This window comes from Oenanthe melanoleuca, chromosome 7 (assembly GCF_029582105.1).
Source record: "Oenanthe melanoleuca isolate GR-GAL-2019-014 chromosome 7, OMel1.0, whole genome shotgun sequence".
Taxonomy (NCBI): Eukaryota; Metazoa; Chordata; class Aves; order Passeriformes; family Muscicapidae; genus Oenanthe; species Oenanthe melanoleuca.
Genome location: NC_079341.1, coordinates 4,627,094 through 4,649,719, shown reverse-complemented (window position 1 = coordinate 4,649,719; position 22,626 = coordinate 4,627,094). Strand labels below are relative to the sequence as shown.

At 41.3% G+C, this 22,626-nt stretch overlaps 1 protein-coding gene across 1 annotated transcript in view; it reads left to right on the top strand.

Annotated features, from left to right (window-relative positions):
- CPS1 (carbamoyl-phosphate synthase 1) overlaps positions 1-10,942 on the top strand; it is a 76,133-nt gene extending 65,191 nt beyond the window's left edge. The window contains exons 33-38 of the mRNA XM_056496540.1: positions 1,299-1,373; positions 3,363-3,461; positions 7,988-8,047; positions 8,556-8,668; positions 9,181-9,310; positions 10,538-10,942. Coding sequence (XP_056352515.1) covers positions 1,299-1,373; positions 3,363-3,461; positions 7,988-8,047; positions 8,556-8,668; positions 9,181-9,310; positions 10,538-10,636 — 576 coding nt within the window. The 3' untranslated portion in view covers positions 10,637-10,942. The remainder of the gene's footprint in view (positions 1-1,298; positions 1,374-3,362; positions 3,462-7,987; positions 8,048-8,555; positions 8,669-9,180; positions 9,311-10,537) is intronic.
- Positions 10,943-22,626: the final 11,684 nt, after the last annotated feature.

Genomic DNA, 22,626 nt, shown 5'->3' with positions numbered 1-22,626 from the left:
GAAATAATGTCTTGCCATGTTTGCTTCCAGTCAGGGCCTGACCAAGATTAAATCCTGGGTAGGGAATGACTGACTGGATTTTAAATAAAAATGGGTTTAGTTGCAGTGGCAGAGTCTGCTCCTGGTGATGCATTTTCATGTTCATGGCAGATAAAAATTAGGGAGGTGGTGAAAGGCTTTGCTGCTTGTTACCTTATTTTAATGTACATTAAAATAATCTGTCTTGTCTGCCATATCTCCTCTTGAGTTAAAATCTTACAGTGGGAATAAAACTGATCCAAAAGTCACAAGGACACACAACATTTTTTGAGGAACCTTTTGAATTTCTCCTGTCTCATTTTCACTGGTCATTTTTAGGTGTCATGAAGCAGCAGCTGCATTGTCTTCAGTGTTACCCTTGGAGACCTCCAAGGACAGAATTATGGCTTCAAATTTAAAAACAGATTTGTTTTTAAGCAGAAATCTTGCTGCCTTTATGAAAATACTATTAGTAGTTTAAGATGTGGAGAAACCCTACAGAAAACTACTCAGTAGTAGGAAATTTTTTCCATATTTGTTTCATGTGGTCATTGGTTCTTTAACAGAGACTTTCTTCTCCTCCCTCCCCTCCATGTTTCTTATTTTAAGATCAAATTAGACTGGAGAGCTCAGTGCTGTGATCTAAGTCCTCAGATGATAGTAATAATTATAATAATAATAATAATAATAATAATAATAATCATCTAAAATAAATAATAATAATAATAATAATAATAATAATAATAATAATAATAATAATAATAAAAATAATAGTGAGCAGGGGGCTTCAATTAACATATAAAGACAAAAACCATTACAAATGTGTATTTCTGGATGGGGGAGAGGGAAAATAGGAAATAATTTGCAAAGTTTCATCTTGTTTGCACTAAAAAAAGTGTGTTCTTGTAGAATAGTTTTATTTCTCTAAATGTTGTTCCATGAATTAAGTGCTTCACAGCCTTTTTGTTTAAAAATATGTCCTTAAAATTATACTGATGGTGGGCTACCACTGCTTGAAAATCCACCACTGGAATGTGAGCAGATGCAAGAGTTAAATGACTGATTTATTGGTGGAACACATGGTTATTTTTTCCAGTCCATCATCAAGATGCTAAGGGAGCTACTTTGCCAAACAGTCCTTTGCTTATCAGCCTTGACCACTGCTTTTTTGGATAAAATCATGTCTCTCTCTGTCACTTCCAAGCATAGCTGGAATTTTTATATTTTTTTAAATGATCCCATTTTTATTCTTTCTCTCTCCTGTCTCTTTCTTTCACCAGGCTCCAATGTTTTCCTGGTCCAGGCTGAGAGATGCTGACCCTGTCCTCAGATGTGAAATGGCCTCTACTGGGGAGGTATCTCTTAGATTTGCTTTTTTTCTTTTCTAAACCAAGTGGACTTGAAACATCATGAATCTTTGAAAGTGATCTTATTACTGCCTGAATCGTGATGGCATCTGTTGCTTCCTCAGAAAATTGAAAACATCTTTCTCAGCTGCAAAAGCCACAGTGTCCTGGAAAACCCAGTTTTTCAGCCACTGGATGTCCCCCTTTGCCTGCATGTCAGGTGTGACAGCCTGAAATGAGTTTCTCTGGCAGCTGTTGGGTTCTGGGAAGGTGTTTTATGTCTCTTGTGCCATCACTAGGCAGCTGGCAGAACCTGGGATGCCCTGTTGGGTGTGAGCTTGGGGATGTCAGGAGGAGCTGTTTTCATTAGGGAAAATTACAATATTAGTGTGAAAAAGTACCCAGCCCCAGGTCTCCTACATCTCTCCAGAATTACTTTATTTTACTCTCCATAATGTGCTGGAAATCAGTATTGCAGATTTCCTTTCAGTATAGTTAATGGGCAGAAAGAAGTCAAGTGACTTCTGTGACTTCCTGATTTTCAGAACAAATTTGGATACACAGACAACCTCCTCCCCACCCCCAAAAAAGAAAAAAAAAAAAAATGTAACTAGGGACAAGAATTATTTTTCCAGGCTTTATACAGAGTTAGAGATTACCATGGTCATAAAGGAAGGATTATTAACTTTTATGAGTTGGAAAGATCCATATTCACAAATGCCATAAAGTGTGACAGTTATGAAAGTCTTTCTTGTAGTGAAATAAGGATAATAACTTGCTTTGGGTAAAATGCTCAGTTATTCCTCACAGACATTTTTCACACACCTGACTTGATCTGGCCTTGAATTTGTCACATCTGTCTGGCAGAGATTTATTTTGCTGGAAGCCATGGGGAAGGCAGAGTGCTGGGGGTCCCTTGGGGGACTGTGGCTGTGGACCATGGCATAATGATAAACCTCTCCTACAAGGGAGGGACTGTCACCCTAAAAACTCCAGGAATATAGAAAACATAGAATACAGATACTGTATCATGTTGTCATTACTTTTTTTTATCCCTTTCCCTTGTGGGATTTTTGTTTGTTTAGTTGGTTTTTTTTTTTTGTTTGTTTGTTTGTTTTTTTTTACTTCAGCAGATATGCCATTTATTTTTAATTAAATACTGGTTTCTGCTCACCATGGTGAGACCATGAATGTGAGGGCTCACTCTGGGATGGGAAGAACCATAAGAGGAAAATGGGAGAGCAGTTCTCAATCAGCTCCTTTATCCCATCTGTATGATTTGTTATTTCAAAGGGAAAAATCAGTGACAGTTTCTGCTTCTGGTTGTTTTCCAACAAGTGGAACTGACCAGAAAAAGTGAAGGTTGGTTGGTTGATTTTTTTTCTTTTTAAGCTTTCACAAAAGCTCACCCATTCCTCTTTTTGCCACCAGAATTCCAAATTTTGGTTAGGAATGCAGTTCAGCTCTTTCAGAACATTGTTATCACATGATAGTCTGTGTGCAACCAAGCTCCACATCCTGTTCTGAATTCTGGAAAGCTGCTAAATGATCCTTACTGGTTTCTTCCTCAAATGTTTCTTTAAAATTACAATTTATTTGCAGGCACACAGAGGAACAAGCCTGTGTGCACAACTCTCACTGGTGTCTAAGCTTCTCTAATGTTAAATAATTTCCAGTGCAATCCCAAACACTGGAGCAGAGGCTGCATACAGCATCCCAATAACTTAGCAGAATCAATTGTTATTCCTCTGTGTGCTGTTTGAAACTAAACCACTGCTTATTCCTCCATTATTTCTTCATTAAAATGATGAGATTTGTCTGTGATGATTTTCTGATTTATTCCCATCCACATGCCTGCAGGCTCCATGCAGAGCAGTTTGACTCCTTCACACAGAAACAAAGGATCCTGTTTAAAATGCCACTCCTGTTTCTTTTTAAAGCAGTGTTTTTGGGTTGTTTTTGGCTCTCCCCTCATGAGTTCTTTGTGCCTTTCTGCAGGTTGCATGCTTTGGGGACGATGTGTACTCTGCTTTCCAGAAGGCTTTGCTTGCCACAGGGTTTAAATTTCCTAAGGAAGGAATTTTGATTGGAATCCAGGTGAGTCCTAAACAAACCAAAGCTGAGAAAGGACCAACAGAGAGGAACTCAGTAGCTTTTGCCTTGTTTTCATTCATGTGGCTTTATGGCTTAAATGTGTTCTCTGCATTTCATCCTGAAGACAGTGAGGAACAAACACCATGGAGAGATCTTCACTGGATTCAGTAAGGCTGGATCCAGTGGGTTTCCCTCTTTACCAGACTTTTCACATGTTTATACATAAAAACCTCCACAAAATTCTCATTCATTGGTTCTACATTACATAACTCTTAGTATTCAGTCTTCTATTTGTCATTGATTCCTTCACCATCTGTGCTAATCTGGTTCTCATTCTTTGGTTCTCTTGTCAATCTTTTCCCAGACCAGGTGTCTCCAACCACACCAAGGGGTCATGTCTATTAATGTCCATTTACCTCCTCTGTGTCTTCTGTAGGTGTTAAACTCTCAGAACCTAGGAATCTTCTTTTTGTTGATTGAACCCCTCAGATCTCACACAGTGAAACTCAAACCCTGGTGAACAGTCTTTTGAAGAGAAACCCCAATTCCTTACCTCCTTGTCAAAGTTACTGATTAAAGTTACTTAAAAAATTTACAAGTTCTGTCATTTCCAACAAGTCTTCACCTTGCCCCCACTTTCCTGCCAGACTCTGCAGGTCCCCTGACTCCATGTTGAACTAGAGCTTGGGCTTTAGGGCTTCATCTCTTGTTGTCATCACTGAAAATTACTCTGTGTGACAGAAAGTTTAAGTGATGTCACTATGGGAATGGTCTCCAGTGCAGTGGGTTCTGCAAAGAGCCTTTATGTGAGCAAGTTCTTGATGGGTTTGCCTTAGGAGCAGCCCTGCCCCTTTCCCAGGCCTGGATCAGCAAGGAGGTTGTGGTTTCAGGATGAAAAGAAAAAAGTCTTGGTTCTTTATCAAGGAATAGTCACTGACTGCATAAGGTGCTGAAATCAGAGACACTTGTAAACTTTGGGATGCATGTATGTTCCTAAATATTCATACACTTCCAATAGATCTAGAACATTCTTGGGCCCCACAGAACCATCTGATTGCTTCCTGCCATTTTCACATTGTGCTTGCAGTAAGCTCATCCTCTACATGGTTGCATGAAGCTGATAAAACAAAACCACAGAATAGATGAATTTGCCTGTGAGACAACTGGGGTGTGAAAAATGTCTTTGGCTGTTTGTGCCAGCAGAGGATGGGAAGGAAGTATGGAAAGCATCCAGAAAGGAGCATGGCTTCTGCTAACAAGGATTACTGCTGAGTCCTTAAATGTCAACATATATACACACATCTGGAGATGGAAGCAGTTGCTCTAAGTTACCTCTAATTAGCAGAAAAATTGCTTGCTACCTAGATAAAGTTTAAAAGTTCACTTTGAAACTCTGGGCACTTGGTACTGTATGTCTACTGTATGGACTGCATATTTTAAGACAGCATTTTTAAAAGGAGAAAAGCAAAGCCAGGAGGAAAAAAAGAAAAGACCAGTGTTTAAAATTTAAGTGTGTTTTCTGGATAGCAGCTAAAGGGAGTGGGCAGAGAAAAAGTAATTTTAGCTATAGAAAGCATTTATGTAAGTTCTGTGTCAGTAGCTGTTAAACTGAGTGAAATGTTCTTTGTACAAAGGTGCTAAGGAAAAAAAAAAAAGAAAAAGAAAACAAAGCCAAAAGCTCAACTCCACAAACCTTTTTAAAGTAGTAAGATTCTGTTTTTTTAATGAGTAGTTTACAGTTCATTTTCTTGCAAAAGAAACTTAAAAACATCAGATCAATCGCTTAAAGATCTCTCTGCATCTCAGCATATTTCTTCTATAATTAAACTCCAAATCAAGAGGCATAAAGTTGATTCTGAGGTATTGCCCTCTCTCCAGTCTGGAGATTGTCACCTGTACAATTTTCAATGGTCTCCTTTGAAACAGAAGGGAAAAAAAGCCCTGTTAGAAGGGAAGGTTGAAATGTTGACCTTCACCTGACATGTGGACTATAAGTGGTCTGAGTATTGGCTGGAAAAAAGGGAGGGGAGCCCCTCACTGCAGAAACAAGAGGCACCAGGAATGAGGCATCAGGCAGGCTGTGAGCACCAGCACTGCTCTCATTTCAGTCACAAACATGAACCCACCTTCCTCACACAGGCAGGATGGTTGGGGTATGCTCACAGGGAAATACAGGAAGGACAGAGAGCACAGAGCCTGCAGTAGATGGTGAACTCAAAGCACACCCCAAATTTGAAGGCTTCATTGCTTCATGGCTGGCACCTTGCTCTGATTTTTAGACTGGATTTTTATCTATTGCAGAGAGAGAAATAAGAAACAAAATGGTCTCGAATTCTGCTTCTCTCCAAAGCAGCTAGGCTCATATTTCAGTGATTTGGTATGCTGCACATTTACACCTTTGCCATTAATCATGTTGAGGTTAGAGGACACTGCCTTTTTGAAGGGAAAAGTCAAATAGATGTAGTTAACAGGAGAGGAGAGGGAGATCTCGCTCTCCTTGCAAATGTTTCTGGGGTGCTTTGCAAATCAAGAGTCAGACTGTGCTGCTGAGCCCAGCATGGCCAGTCAATGAGCCACCCTGCTGGGGAGCTCCCAGACTGGTGTGCAGTCCCAGTTATCCTCCTGGTGCCACGCTGAGCTGTGGATAGCCAAGTTATCACCCCAGGGTCAGGCAGGAGAGTGCTCCTTGGCTCCTTCTCCCAGGACCTGAGAGCCCTGATGCTCTCCCAGGGTACCTGAGTACAACTTCCATACTAGACAATGAATCTGGCAGTCTGTGTGAGCTGATCTCCTACCTCTCCCCACAATCTGGAGAAATCTGAGATGCTGAAACCCCAAGCTGGCCATTAAATAATTTCTATTTTATGCAAAAGGAGTTGAAAAGCTTTGGGTTTTTTTCTTTCCTGATTGGGCTATTCAATGATATCTCTGGGATGGAGTCCATCTGTCTTCCATTTATGCTGGTGACCACAAGATGCAGAAAGCATTGACAGAGTATTTTATTTTTAAATCCTTGCACTCCAAGTCTGTTGTTTCAAGGTAACCTTCTGCCTTGGTTCCTTACATACCAGGATTTTTGCATATTCCACAGTGGGTTTGGATGCAGAATTCAGGATTATCACAGGAGATGGTTTGACTTCCTTTAGAGCTGGATCTCAGTGAGAACTGATGTAGCTGTATTGAATGAACTGAGGATTTAGCCCTTTACAAATAGGAAGGCTTACTGGAAAACATGAGGGGTTATAAGAAATGGAACTTTTCAGATAAAGGAAAAAAAAAAAGCAATTCTCCTATAATAAATACCTTCCACTAAGTAAATCTGCTTGTACTTTTCACCTTTAGTAACTAATGGTTTCTTACACAGGTTATTTCAGCCAGCTTGTAAATCTGAGGCTGCTCCAATGCAAGCTGACAGCTGTAATTTCTTTTCATAGAGAGGCTGCTTTATGTGTCACAAGTGTTCAGTACATGTTTGATAGAAGTTTATAATGCTGTTGTGAAAGCCAACACCCCTGACCAGAAGGCAGAACCATTCTCCCTGACTGGGGAGCTGCCAGCCCTGTCACACTGTATATTTATATTTTCCAGCTAATGTACAGAATGAGATGGCTTTCAGAATGAGTGCTCAGAAAAAAAAAAAAAAAAAAAAAAAACAACAACCTGTTTAGTCCTTTTCTTCCTAGGAAATTGTTGACCTTTTAGGATATTGGTCTCTCATCCATAAAAGTTAGATTATCAGTAGCTCCAGCAGGAAGAAGGGGGTTTGTAATAATCTTACTTGCAAATGTGCATAAGACCAGAGCAGGCTAAGGCTAAAAGCAAGGTTTGGCTTGCCTTGGCAGTGAGCAGGGCATGTATTGCATCTGATATTTGCATTGCTGGACCTTCAACATCCCAAAGATATTAGGCTGATATTTCCACTCACCTGTTACCCTAAAATGGTTTGTTCAAGCACAGATGTCTACAGGAGGCTATTGTACCTTTCTAAATGCATTATATGACAGTCTTTCAAAGGTGCTGTAAGCCAGGCATTCAGGTCCTCATGGGAATATGACATCCCAGTCTCCTGACTCCATTTCCATATGCCCACAGGACTTGGCAATGAACTCACACATGCACCAGCTCTTATTGGTGTCAAAGTGCAAACAGAGCATTCAAAGGCAGCCCAAATCCCAGCCATATATGCTATCTGCCAGAAGAGAAAGCAAATGTTTGAGCAATGATTGAAAATATATTGAATTAAGAACTGAGGAGGCTCTAGTTGCTGTGTTTGAGAAGGCAATTGCCCAGATATTTAATATACAGTAGTAAATCTTTAGTAGGGGAACACTTACTCTCATAAAATATGTCTTAGCTCAGAGTGACTTGGGCTTCAGGATCCAGACATTTGTCTTGGGAATGGTGCTGTCCATGCACACACTCAGCACAGAAAGGTGTATTTGCCTCTGTGGAGGAGCTTCATGTTGCCCAAAAATGTACTGTTCCACATCCTACTTTTGGTGCTGTATGTAAAAAATTTCCTTTTTCAGGAGTCCTTCCGCCCCAGATTCCTCAGTGTAGCAGAACTCCTGCATGAGCAAGGCTTCAAGGTAGGTGGTTCCACTTAGTTAAAGCAGGAGAGCTTTCAAAATCTCAAATATGCTCAGCCTGCTACAGGCATGTTGGAGTTTCTTTGGTGTTTATGGTGTTCACTCTGCATCTATATCTTTATGGAAAAGCAACATAGCTACAGAAGACTGGTGAGAGTTCTACTTTTCAAAACTTAAAGCTAGGCATTATAAAGAAAATAAACATGGCAAAAAAAATTATAGATGGTTGAACTTAAGTCCTGTTGAAAGTCACAGGATTTAGTTTTTCCTAAGCCACTTCTGGAAGTGCTACCATTCATTGACTGTCATCCATCAGGAAATCACAGATAACAGAAAGCTGGGAAGGTCATTCTGCTTGTTTTCTCTATATGGAGAGACATCATTTTTATGAAAAATGCCCTCCAAAATCAGCTCTGACAACAGGGCTGTGTGTTGGTTCACATGATTTCAGTGAAAAGTTTTGGTATTGTGAAGTACGTAGTAAATAACTTTTTTTTCCCTGGGACAGCTTTATGCCACAGAAGCAACCTCAGCCTGGCTCAATGCTAACAGCATCCCAGCAAATCCTGTGGCATGGCCATCACAGGAAAGCCAGAGCCCAAGCCTCCCTTCAGTCAGGAGGTAAGAGAACCACTCTCTTTGTCAAATTTGTGTTTACAATCAGCAAGTGCAAGGGGCAAATTGCTGGCCCTGTTGAGATCAATGGTAGGGATTTAATAGGACTTTGCATTAAATTAAAAAGTTTTGGTTTATCTGATTCTGTCTGGAATTGCCACAGCAGGGAGGTTTCAGCTTAGTATGGCTTAGATGTATTTCTCCATGCTGTATTTTCATACAAAGATACAGGAAATCTGAATTTTTAGCCTGTTAATGACAGTCAGTCATGCCTTTAACATTGTTGTGCTGAGCTGTATCAAGGCTGAATATTGCTTTGCATTGCTGACTGGAACTGAAACAAGTCCAGAGTCCTGAATAAAGCTGAGTGCCTTAACTCCTCAACCCTTGTTTCTTGAGCAAAGACCAAGCTCAAATGACTTTTTCCAGCATTGTTTAGCTGCTTGCCTGTGCTGCTCATCAGAGATTTTTATTAGGAAGGACACACTGTCATACTGCCTTGTGCATTGTCTCTTCAGGCTGGTGATGGATGGCAAAATAGATCTGGTGATCAACCTGCCCAACAGCAGCACCAGGTTTGTCCATGACAATTATGTGATCAGGAGGATGGCTGTAGACAGTGGGATTGCTCTGCTCACTAACTTCAAGGTACTTCCCACATTGTTGTTTCTCCTCATGGGCATAAGAGCCTTCAGAGCTTCCAAGCCCTTGTGACCAGAGATTCCAGTCTGCTTGGACCCTCATTATCTCTGACAAATAATGTGTCTGGAAATCATGACAACACAGTGGTTTAAATACATCTTCTTTTTGCTAGTGTACAAAATGACATTGCTCTGAGTGAAACAAAACCCAACCAAATCAAACCACACAAAAAAATATAAATTCTGAAGTCCTGAGTCCTGTGCTGTGCAGCTGAAATTGTTGCTGCATCATTTTCACTTCAGAGCAAACATCTCACACAAGGTTGCATGTAACATCCCTAAATTAGGCATGGGAAGCACTTTTTAGTGGAATATTATCCTGGCATGGTCTTTAAACCTTACAGCATGATGTAGTTGTGCTTTCTTGAATGATCCTTGGGGCAGTCCAGTTCAGAAGTGCATCCATTGTAGTTCCATTGCCAGCTATTATGGGTTTGTAGCTCCTTTCACACTGATGGGGAGCAGATATTAGGTCATGCAGAGTGGGACTCCTGCTGCCAGCAGTACCTTGCCTTCCTTTGCAAGTGGCTTTGACTGTCACAAAAGACTGTCACATCTGCTCCTCATTAAGCACAGCAGCCAAACTCCCACTGATTTTGGTGGGCACTGACATGGAACCCAGTGACTTGAACTGGTGTCCAGCTGTTCAAAATCTTCTGCTGTGATTGGAGTGAGTGGAGAGCAGGGAGAGCAAGCTGAAGGTTCATGGGATAATGGCCAGACATGATTAGCAGGAATGGGGAATTGGAGGAGCATCCTTTGCCTACTAGCAAAACATTCTGACAACCACAAGGGTTCCCATCCAAAATTTATTACCACAGCTGCTTGATGCCTTTCACTGAATTGCTTGGATTGTAGAGTTTTAATCTCTGAGTTTGAGGGAAAACAACCCTGGTTCTCTTTCCATTTGGGCTGTGGTGGAAAAACAACTCTCATGGGACAGAGCTGTCTTGCAAAGGAAGGCTGGGCACATCTACATCTCTCCAGCTGGACACAGAGGCTGCAGAGGGCTGGAGTGGCTCCTGTGCACGTTCACCTTGAGATTGGGATTGATTTGGATGAGCTCAAGGACTGGACCTGCACCAGGAGGTTTCAGGGGGGCAGAGCAGGAGTGTGGAGCCTGCTCTGTCATTGCCTTTGCAATGCTCACTCCTCCTCTGCTCTCTATTGACAGGTGACAAAGCTTTTTGCTGAAGCTCTCAAATACTCTGGAAAATTGGACTCCAGGAGTCTCTTCCACTACAGACAGACTGACAATGGAAACACTGCATAGAACTCTGTCCAGCCTGCAGCTTACTGCTTCTGGTGCCTTGAAGAAGAGCTAATTTCAGATCATCCACCTAACCATCTTTCCATGTATTTTGCTTTTGTTTGGTCTTTTCCAGCCTGCAGATTTGATGCGAGAAGAAGGCTGTATATGTGTGTGTCCTATAATTTCTTCCAAGTTCTGCTCAGTCCTTCAGTCTCTTGTCATGACTATTTTTTACATTCTTGTTCAATGTTGTGAATTCAGGTGCCTCTCCCTGTATCATAAAAACTCTTTCTCAGATTTGTTTCTGGCTTCAGAAAAGGAGAACTCCCCAAAAACTTCCACGTGTTGCTGTCCAACATTTTGTGCCGTGATTGTGGGCATTAAAATAAAATCCTTTGAAAATGAAGTTAAATGACCCTTTCATTTTCATTCCCACCTTCTCTGCTGCTTTTTCAGCCCTGGCAGCACCTTCAGCTGCTGTCTGTGGGGCAGATCCCTGCTGCAGCATGTGGGGTGTGTTATCCTTGTGTGTGTATCAGCACTGCAAATAGTGCACTTAGGTGGTGTGGATGAGATGAGCAAAATCTTGTGTGTTCCCTTGAGTTACAACAAGCTTTGAATATGGAGAGATGATCAGGCTGAAGAGGTTTTCTGTTTGTTTTTTTGTTTTGTTTTTTTTTTTTTTTTTAAATTAATGCTGAAACATATGAGGAAAGATATAAAATCTGGTGAGAGCTGTTACTGATATGCACAGGTATGAGCAGTCTGTGGTGCCTTTAGTTACCAAGGACTCTCTGAACCATTTGGTTTTGCCAAAACCAAATGTTGAGCCAGGCTTTATTTCTGGTTTCCATTCCAAGTGCTCTTCCCATGGTATTTCTTCAGTGCTATATTTTGTGATGAGCACAGCCTGCTGTGCACAGGGAGAGCTTTGCACTTTTAGAGATGTTATTTTAAAAACTCACAACAACAACAACAAAAACCCCCAAACCAACCAAAACTCCAGAAGAGCCCAAAGGCATCAATTGTTCACCCATTCACTTGTAAAATGGGTGACTAATGGTGGTTAATGAAGCAGCACTCCAAAGGCAACCTGCACATATTTTTTCAGTGGCAAAAAATCCCATTAACAGCTGGTGTCATCTCACATCTACCTATCCTGCTTTCACCTCTAGCAGAGAAAAAAGCAATGTTCTTCTTTTATTTTGTCACTCATCTTATGTTGAAAATGAAATAAATGCCCAGAGTGTGACAGCTACTCATTCTTAAATTCTACCCTTCTTTTTTTAATCTTCCTTTTAAAGCACTGATGAACACTGGTCTGTTAGGAAACCATCATTCTTGTATGTGACAGTGACCACATCATTTAGTGCAGAGCTGCTGAAATGCCCCAGAGGTGAGGAGGTGCTGGGAAAAGAGCAGTAGGACAACTGGGAAAAGAGCAATGGACAACAGCTTCAGCTGAGTGCATTCAAGAGAAGGGAGAAGCCCTGATCCCCTGAGATGGAAATGTGAAATACAAGTGAAGAGACAGAAGATAGAGCAGTGGGCTAACAAATATTGGAGAGATGGGAACTTTTATAAAGGTTCTGGAAAAATGAGAACTTTGCTATCAATTCACCTTTTTTCATCAGTGCTCCTGTGATAGTTAGCTGATAGTGTGGGTATAACTGTTGCCTGGAAAGGCTGACCTGGAACAGAGACCAGACAGAGCAAAAGGAATGAAATAGGTATTTATTGAAAGGATACACTTTGGGCAGTGCAAGAGCCAAATTAAATCCAAGATGGATCCTGGTCACGAGTTTTACACTTTTTTAAGTTTTGGTTCATCTCCATATTGGGGTCAATTGTCCAACCACAGCCCCAGGATATGAAGTCTCAGCCCCCTGCTTTGCCCCCTTCCCCTCTCTGTTGTTTCTGCTCTTTGGGTACCAGTTATCCTTGGTTCTTTAGCTAGAAAGGAATTATTTTGTCCAACTCCCCCATGAAGAGAACTCACTAACACCCAATCTGAAGTTTCAGAGTTACACACTAAGCAGCAGAGATTCTGAAAAATATGAAAGCTGAAACCCAAGGCATCATTTCTCTGTATCCATGTCCATATCCATAGCTGTTGCTGCAGCAGGTACTCAGCCCACACCTTCTCTGGTGTCCACAGGCTCTCACACAACTGGAGTGGAATCCTGTAGAACAACACAATGGGGCTGAATACACACTGAGTACTCTGTCATTGCTGCAGTAATGTCAATGTTTTGCTGCTAAACTCTGGGTCCTTTCCCCCACTGTGAAGCAAGTGACAGGAATGTCTTTTCTCACTCAGACCCATCTATTCCTACACCATCCCCTGCCCTGCCTTTTTTCCATCTCCTTTTGGTGCCTTCCCCTCCCTCCCCATTGCTCTGACTGGTGCAAGATGAAATCCAACTTCTGTCATGGTCAAAAGGAGTCAAGAAATCATCCTCCAGCTTACTTCAGGCCCACAGTGATGCTTGGCTGGCTTTTTTTTCTTTATATGTCTTTCTTGTTTTGTGTGGACACTATAGGAAAAGATTTTTAAGTATCTACAGCTGTTGGGATCAATGCAGAGCTAAAAAAAAGTTACAATTAGTATCCTTTGTACCAAGCTCATCTCTGCTCTCAACAGATTCTCTCTTCCAAATGTCTTTTTCTTATTAATCTTGGGGAGGTTGACAATGACAGATGAAAGAGGAGGCTGTTCAGAGTTAAGAAATATCCTAATCTACGAGCACTCAAATAATTTTACTCTTTTTTACTCTCTTAAAAGAGAGCTGATAAAAGAGATTCATGAAGGTATAAGAGACAGCACAAAGCACAACTTCTGAGATAAGCACAAGAAATGGTGACAAGAGCTGTGATGAAATATAAAGGGAACTAATTTTTGGTTTTTTTTCTCAGTAGTCAGTCTGCTGAGCACACTTTGGAGGATAGTTCTCCAAGTGTGCTGAATGATGGGAAGTTCTGGAGGATTGGTTTTACCAGGAGACACTGTTGAATGTTGAGGTCAGGCTCTTTCTCCAGTGGATCACCTTGCTGGCTTTACTCTTCTGAGCTTAGCACCCTTTAAATCACTTAGGGATTGCTCAGGCAGCCCCTGCACTGGTTAGGAGCAAAGCCTGGTGAAAGCAAAAAGAAAATAATGTAAGAGATTGGACAGCTTAGTGCCACCACATTCCTGCTTTCCTGATAGAGCTCTTAAAACACAGCAAGATGAAAGTGCATTCCTGATATAAAAAAAAGAAAAAACATTGTGAAAACTTTAGGAAACCTCCTTGCTCTGAGGCCAATTAAAACAGTCAAAGTCAGGTTTGTGACAGTCCTAGGAAGCAGAAATGACTCAATGGTCTGAAAGAGCTCTTGGCAATGAGCAGAGAGATGAATCTTGCTTGGCTTGCAGGTTGCTGGATCTCCTGGGCTGGGTGTTGCCACCAGCCTTTAAGGCATCTTCTTTTCCTTCCCCCACACACCATGTGTATTTTGCACTCTCAAGATTTCTTTGTGCTTTATTTCTCTGTGCTTTATTTCTCTGTGCTTGCATAGAGGCCTAATTAAATGGAGAACATTTCATCATTATCTAGGTAGGCTGAAGTCTCACTCATCCTCATAATTAAAACATACTGAGTTCTGCAGGCTGATAACACCACTTGAGATAAACCCTTTTAATTTAGGGAAGTTTGTAACGACGAGGCTGAAAGACAAAAGAGTTTGTTGCAAATCGTGCTCAAGCTTTATGATAATGAACTTTTGGGAAACAATGAATAATTTCTAAGGAGTAGTGCTAGTGCTTTGGGATTACTGTAATCTTGGATTGTCTAAAACAATATCTAAGTGTGGCAAATGCAGCTCTTTTGCAAGGAGCTGCAAGGAGTGCCAAGGGTTTGTGCTTCTGTCAGAATTCATCCTCCCAGGGAAAGTTTCCTGTTATTAAAGGCCAGTTTTTTAACTCATATACCATGGAGTTTCTTATGGATATGGGATTTTGGTAGTCTCTGTGGAGTTGCTTGCACTGGAGCAAAGCCAGCATAAAAATCAGCTGTGCTGATTTTACTTCACTTTTAGCCTCTGGGGTAAATGATCACCCAAGATATTCACACTGAGGATCAGGTGCCTTTTCAGGAAAAGATATTTGCTCTTCCAGCTCTAGATAATCTTGTTCTTTTTTATGATTTCCTGAGCATTGCTAAATGCTGCCAAGCTCTTCTCCTTCAAGATCTCTTCTGCTAATGAGACCTCATTCTAGCTAAAAGTGTCCCTCTGCTATTCACTGTCTTTGAGAGGCATTACAATCCATCTGCCTCTGACAGAAGCAACTCTTAGAAAAGTGGGTTATGCTCTGACTAAGCAGCACAGGCTGTGGGTTGAAGAGTTTGCTGCCTGTCAGGATTCATGGGAGACAAAATGGTGAAGTGGACCCTTTGCTGAGGGTCAAACCTGAGCCTTTAGTCAAATTTTGAATTCATTGATGTGGCCAGCTGAAAGGACATGAGTAGTGTGTTTGTACTGCCAGCAGGGCTGACTTCTTAGTACATCCTGAAACAGGCATTGAGATTTTTTAGTGCTCTTCCTAGAGCTATAAAGATACCAGTATTTATCCTGTTTGCAGCTTAGCCTGAGCTGCTGCTCCTGAATGAAGGTCTCAGCATCTGAAAACTGGGCAAAGCAGAGAAAACACAGACCCTGAGGGCACTAGGGCATGATAGGTAATATGACCATTGGCTCTTGTAATTTTTATTAAGTTTTATTGATGTATAGTTATGTTATTGTGGTTTGTTATTTAGATGTCCCCTGTTCTCCCTTTCCCCCCACCCTGTGTTGTTGCTGCTGGACATCCTTGGCTGTCAGAGAGGTGTGGATAAAAGCAGAGCAGCATTTTGGAGATGAGCATGTGGCTGATGGTCACAAACATTCCCAGCACTGTAATTCTTCCTTATTCAGTCTTCTATTGTATTTTATTAAGGTTTAATAAACCTTTGAAATTTTAAAAAGTGAGCATTGTTTCTCACAGGCACGAGCCCCAAAGTGCACAGGAGAAGATGGATTGACATTAAAGTCATTGGGGAAATTCTAAATTTTTTAGTTGCTAGTAAAGGCTTTTCAGCAATTCCTTGTAGACAGGACTGCCTCACATCTTGTTAGATTTTGAAGGGGTTGGAAGCTGTTTCAGGTGCAAAAGCAGTTGTGCTCTGTAGCTGCTTGGGAGAGAAACAGATGAGCAGGACATCAAAATGAGAAATTCCAGAGATGGTCCTTCTCCACCTTCATGCTGTCCTCGTGTAGTTTTAGATAATAAAATCTGAGATGTCAGCAGAGAGGAGAATGCAAATTATATAAAATTATATAATTATATAAAAATATTATATATTGAGGAATTCCTTGAAGACTGTTTTTCTGTCCTGTGGGATCTCAACTTAGCACAATAGCTCTGGTTTATATATTAATGTAAGCTTAGGCATTCTTAACTGAAAGATGATTTTTTGAAAAATTAACTGCAGGAAAAACCAGCCTCAACAAATTCTGCTCCCTATCTGCCATCAAGAGAAGCCTATTAAGAATAATTGTTGGGTTTTTAGTTTTCAAAGAAGCCATAATTAAATTTTATTGTCTGGTGAGTGATTAGAATTAATTGCTTTCACAATAGCTCTGGTGCTCATTATCTTCTTTAAATTGGGAGTGGCTTTTCAGCAGAATTCCTTCCTTTACCACAATTCCTTTCTGTTACATTCCTTGCCAGAGAAGATCCATCACAAAGGCTGTTCCCTTGGAGAAATTACTGAAAACTGGCAGGTGTTGATTTAATATATCATCTTCAACAGATCAGGATTAACTCCACACAAAGGCTTCTCCCAGGGTTGAAACAGAAATGTGAGGCTAGAGAAAGCCACTTCCACACTGGGTAGATTTTCAAACCCCTGTACTAATGGGTAGAACTGTAGATAATATTTTAAAATTGTTTTCTAATTTTTTTTAAATGGTGCTAATCTGAGAATTCATCCTATGTAGAGAGAAGGAGATATTACAGATTTACCCAGTCAATAATGGTAGTTGTCTTTAGCTGCTGTTATGCTGGCTGAAGACCCTTTTCTCACCCATGTGCTTGGTTTGACCATCTGTTGGGGATTTAGTTTTCTTTTCTTTCCTTGTTATTTGTGGGTTTTTCTCCCTTTGAGTTGCTGAGAAGCACTGCTGGCTGGGTGTTTGAGACATTGTGGTTTTTGGGAGTTGTTTTGTTTCCCTTCCTATAGTAAAGAATTGTTATTCCTACCCTCATATCTTTGCCTGAGAGCCCCTTAATTTCAAAATTATAATCATTCTCTAGCAGTATCACATCTCCCCTTAACAACTGTTTTCTCCAAGGCCTTTCTGAGCCTTCCAAGACTTCAGGCTGAGCAGCAGTGCTCCTGGGGCTGAGCTGAAGAGCAGGGCTCATTGCCTCATGGCTTTTTGTGGGTCATTCTCTGAACCAAATCTGTTCTGCATTTCCATGCCATGCACCCTGTTTGGCTTTTCAGCTCTGATATTAACCCAGAGCAATGGGCAGCAGCATGAAATCCACTTAGGCAGGGAACCTAATCCAAACCTGCCTGCATTTCCTCTCAGATGTGGGTGTCCACTGGTGAGAGGGTGACAGAGGATGCCTGAGTCCTTCAAGGGCACTGCCTAAAGCATCTGGTGAATGGGGTTTCATAAGTACTGCATAAAATAGAAATCTACAGCACTAAATACAGTGTGACTTCACTCTTAGGCCATATTTTTAGATTGTTAGAGTGCTTCAGAGGATGTATTTATAATGAGATGTTTTCTCTCAATGCAGGATGCTGCTCTTAGAGAAAAAATCCTATACAATTTTCATACACTTGTCATTATATAAATTTTATATATAGAGTATTAGGCCCTTTGTTACACACTGTGAAAGTTTAGCTGACAAAGACTTCCTCCTTCTGAATTGTAATAACTCCTGGAATTGAATGGATTTAATTGAATTATCTGCCCCACAGAAAGTTATCACTGTCTATTCAGTTCCAGGACATAGCAGAAGGTGGGAGAGATTTGCCTTTAGAAATGAAAGAATTAAAATGTAAGGAGTGTAGTCACAGGTGACTTATGTGGACAATTTCCAGTCCAGCTGGCTTACTTCACATATGTGAAATTATTAATATAATGGGTTTCATTAAAATGTGCTGATAGCATGAGGAATGCCCTCAGTTCAGCAGCCAGGCTGTAATGGGTGCTGGGGGAAGGAAAAGCCTCAGGAACACCAAGGGTTTGCTCTGTGGTGGATCTTGAAAGCCTCACTCTGCTGGAATTGGTAGTTACAGCATTCTGTAATAGCAGCACCAGGTATCACTGTGATCTGGGCTGGAAGGGATGCCAGCTCCTCCTGGAGCTCCTCCTCAAGGGTTTGTCACCCTCCTCTGCAGGGCAACCCTCAGGGGAAGCTGGGCAACCGAGTTGTGTTGGGGGTTGAGTGTTTTTCTATTAATTTTATTTTATTTTTTTCTATTCATATTTCTATTACCTGTCCTTCAAACCAAACCACCTGGCCACCTAACCAAAACCCAGCACTGTTCTCACACGGCCCCAAAGCACAGGGGCTGCTTTATACCCTAAGGAAAGATTATTTCCTTTGGTCAGGGATGTAAATTGTGCCACTAGTAGTGATTCACCTTTCCTGCAGGAAGTGTGCTCTGGGCTTGGGTGCATCCCTTGGATGATCTGGCTGCCTTACCCAGTGGTCTAAATCAGTCCCTGGAGTCAAAGGGATTTTTCTTACTCTAGATAAGGATCCCAGGCTGAAGCCACTGAGGATTTTTGCTGGCTGGCTCCCAGGTACCCTGGGTACATCACTTTACCTCCTCCAGGCTGCAGGGCTGGATTGCCACACTGAGAACTTGACAGGGAAAAGTATTCCTACAAAGAAACCTTATTCCTTTCTGTGATTTTATTGAAGTGCTTTCTTTTTTTTTAAACAAAGTAAGTAAAGAGGGAAAATAATTTTAGTCATCTTTTCAGGATCATTTTTGTTTATGCTTGTGTTAAAAAACATAAAGGAAAAAGCTCCTAAAACCAGACTCTTCATAGTAAAAACCAGTAGTAAATAGTGCCACTTTGGTAAATGTTACCATTCATTTTTCAATAAATTACCAATTTATGCTTCTGAATGTAGCAATAAAAAGAGATAAAAGGACAGAAGGAGGAGGAAAACTTAGGGGGTTTATGTTCATGGCCAAGCAGTTGGTTTTATGTTTACCTCATGGAAAGTAACTCCATATATCTTGATAATTGACCTCACCAAGTACCTTTGAAAAAACAGAGTTGCCTAGAAAAAACCACCTTGTTCTAGAGATGGTTTTCCACTAAGGAAAACATTCTCTTTTGAATCAATGGTTTAAGCTTTTCACAATGTTTATATCTAGTGGTTCATTTGCCCAGTTTGGTGGCTGAGAAGAAGCAAGATCATGGCATAAATATAAGCAAAATGTTTATACTTTGCTTAAACCTTAAACAAATAACCACTTATCCACCATCACTCCACTGATTCCTTAGGGCTTCCTGGAGTCAAGGCTTCCCCCTACCCTACTTACTTCCAAATATTTGCTTGTTGCCATTTTAACACCAGGGATTCACAGGCATCTCTTCCACAATCCTGGCCAGGGATTTTGATCCACCAGATTTCTGAGGGGGTCACTGGATTTTTCCTTGGCATCCTGGCACAGGAAACAAGGACTCTCAAGCAGCTGAGCTGCTGGATTTTTCCATCACTTAACACAAGAAAAGCAAGTTTTGTGGCTGATCTATTTTGGAAATAGTTCCTCTCTGAGTCAGTCAGAGAGCAGAGGACTGGATTGTGGTGGGCAATAAAAAACCCTGATGCTCCTTTAAGGACTCTAATTACTCAGCTTGTTACAAGTGAGACCCAGGGAGGCTGGTGGCAATGCCAGCTTCAGAATAGCTGCAAAGGATTTATTTTTCCTCAATGAGGAGTGGAAAAGGCTGTAAAAATACTGTACAAGGTTGGCTAATAAAGTGTATTTTATTAGCCATTCTTATTATGAGTGTTTACAAGCTAGTGTGCTGATGGGCATTTTGATGAGATTGTATTCCTTAACTGTAATCATTCTGGAATTAAAAAATGAAAAAATGAAGGCTGGAAGGCCAGAAAGCTAGAAAACATGGCATGTGCATATGTCAGACCCAGATTTATAGCCAGATAGTGAGAAGCTGGCTTGGCAGCAGGTACTCTGATAGAGTGCTGGCCTGGCCAAGTCCTCTGTGGCTTGTTCAAAGGAGATAGATATTGTGATTGTTGGATGTTTCCATGGATCTTCTTGGAACATGCCAGACCCCTGAAGTGTGAAAACAGACCAACAAAGCTGATGTCTTCTGCTCTGTCTCAGTTTGAAAGACAAGTGTCTGCTAGGGAAGTGGAGAATGTAAACCCCCTCCCTCCAAATGATTATAATTTTGAAATTAAGGGGCTCTCAGGCAAAGATATGAGGGTAGGAATAATGTACTTTACTAGTGTGTATAACAAGGCAAACAAAACAACAACAACTGTGGAATCAATAACAAACAGAACCAGGGACCCAGTACCAGTCCTGTCAGCCACTTCCCCCTGTGGTGCAGTTGCTCTCACAGCTGGCAGAAATCAGTGAAAAAATCCCAGGGTGCTCCCCAGCCTGTCTCACAGAACAAACCCTTTGCAAAGTCAAGCCTTAATCCTGGGGATTTTGAGTCCCATTCTGCCCCCACCGAGCTCCATCATGTTTCTTTGTGTGAAGTTATGATGCCATTTGTGCTGTGATGCCATGATGAGGTTATGGTGCCATTTCCTGCTCCCAAAGTGGCCTCTTCCAGGCTGGAGCTGTTGTCCAGTGAGAGCAGTGCACTTCCCAGGAATGCTGCCTGCCCAGGGGTTGTGATGTGCACCTTAGCATCATTACACCCCAGTTTATGATACACAGCACTAACAATCCCATAATCCAAGTATTGACAAGTAGTGGGAAACTGAGTTTAACCTGAGAAAGGCTCTGTGAAAATGTCTTTGTGGTTATTGTCTCTGGCTCTCTGTTCAGTCCCACAACCAAAAACGTGCTCTGCTTACAAGCAGAAATGTTTTACTGACCATTTTTTTCGTTGGGCTTCCCTTCTGCCTTCCCCCTCTGCTGGCAATCCTGCAAATCTACCCCAGGTTGCCAAGGAGGTCCTGCTGGTTTCTGTATGTTTTATGCCTAATCTCCAGTAATAATTGTTCTGTAGGAAAGCCCCAGCCTTGGTGGCAGCTGTGAGTCTGCTGTGGGCAGCTGCTGTGCCCTGGACACCTGTGTGACCCTGGTGTTCTGCTGGTCCTGACACCTAAACAGGGAAAGGAGCTGTGGAAAGCAGGTGGCATTCAGAGCAGCACTCACCTAGGATCAGATTTCTTAGGAAATTAAATACAGAAAGATGCAAATCTGGTGAAGTTTCATGGCTGTGTGTTTTTGTGAGTCAAATTTGTACCAGTGGTTATTTCAGGTCTTGATCAAATTCAAACTTTGCCTGTTATCTCAGCCTCTGTCTGAAAAAAAAAAAAAAAAAAGGAAATGTGCCCTGCTCTGTTAGAGTACTGTAAGAATACACCTGTGAATATCCATGATGGGGATGGAGTTTCTGACTTGAGGCCTCAATCCTTCTGGGAGACCTTCCATTATTTTCTTTGGGGTTATGGAGATCCCAGAGGATTATTTCCTCAGACATGAAAGGATCAGAGAGATTTGTAGCTTATCTTCATCTCTCCACGGGCTGATTCCCTTTTCACTGTTTGCATCTGGGAAAAGAAGAATACATTTATCCTAATATTTTAGGAAGCAAGGAATGGCTGCCAGCTGTCTTGGGAATATGATCCATTCATGAATGGCACAGTAGGTATTTTGTGTATTTTTCTAAGAAACAAACAGCACCAGTGAAGCAGTTAAAGATGTGGCCATGCCACCAGACATCTCTTTGCTAAGACAGGACAAACAGCACCTGATTTCTGGTTGAGCTGGTGGGGAACTTTGTACAGAGTGTGATTGTGCTAAGCAGATTTTTACCAGAACACTTCAGCATCCAAATGGCTGATAGATATGTTCTAGTTCTGAGATTGGGTTTTTTTGGTCTGATTTTGGCCACATTTTAGAAATTGCACATGACCATTCTTCTGTTTTGAAAAGAAATTGCTGATCTCATTTAGCTTCAAGAAGGGTCTTCAAAATGGGCTTTTCAAATACAGCAGAAAAGCCTTCAAATCTCTGAGTGCTGTGAGAGTTTTGTTAAAAAAAGAGACTATTTTGAAAGATGATAAATTAAAGACAATTTCAAACAGCATTATAAAGATAATTTCCTTTGTGCTCAGTGCTTTGGCATTAGATCATCAAACAATACAAATAGGCAGAAGAGCTGGACCATGTCACTGTCACCTTTCCAAAACCAATCTGCAGCCAACTGCAGAACTGGATGTTGCTCACCATTAACCCTGAAAGGAAAGGAGACCATTTGTTCAAAGCCTGTCTTTTCCTTAAAGATCACCTATCCAAATATTGTGTGACTAAAACCTTATATAATTGCAGGGCAGCTGGGAGATTTTCTTTTTCTTTTTTTACAGAACAATGCATAAAATAAAGCACCCATTTTCTAATGAACAATCCATGTGCTTCTCTCTTCAGTTCAGGGAGTGCAGATGAACAGAGAAGAAAAATAATCAGGGAAGCTGGTGTAAGTTCTATCAGTCTGTGAGTATTCTAAAGCTGAAAGTCAGGAACAGGTTGTATTTGATGAGCATGATGAATATTGTGGCCATATGTGCCAGCACCTGCACTGGGAGATGTAGGACTAACCATGCTGGAGGAACAAGGCTTGAACAAATCCAACCAGCTCCCTCCATATGCTCTGTGTAACATTGCAGGTGACCACTCTGACCTGGGGAGGGAATGTATGGTGTGTGATCTACGAGGAAGAACCATCTCAGACTTTAGATT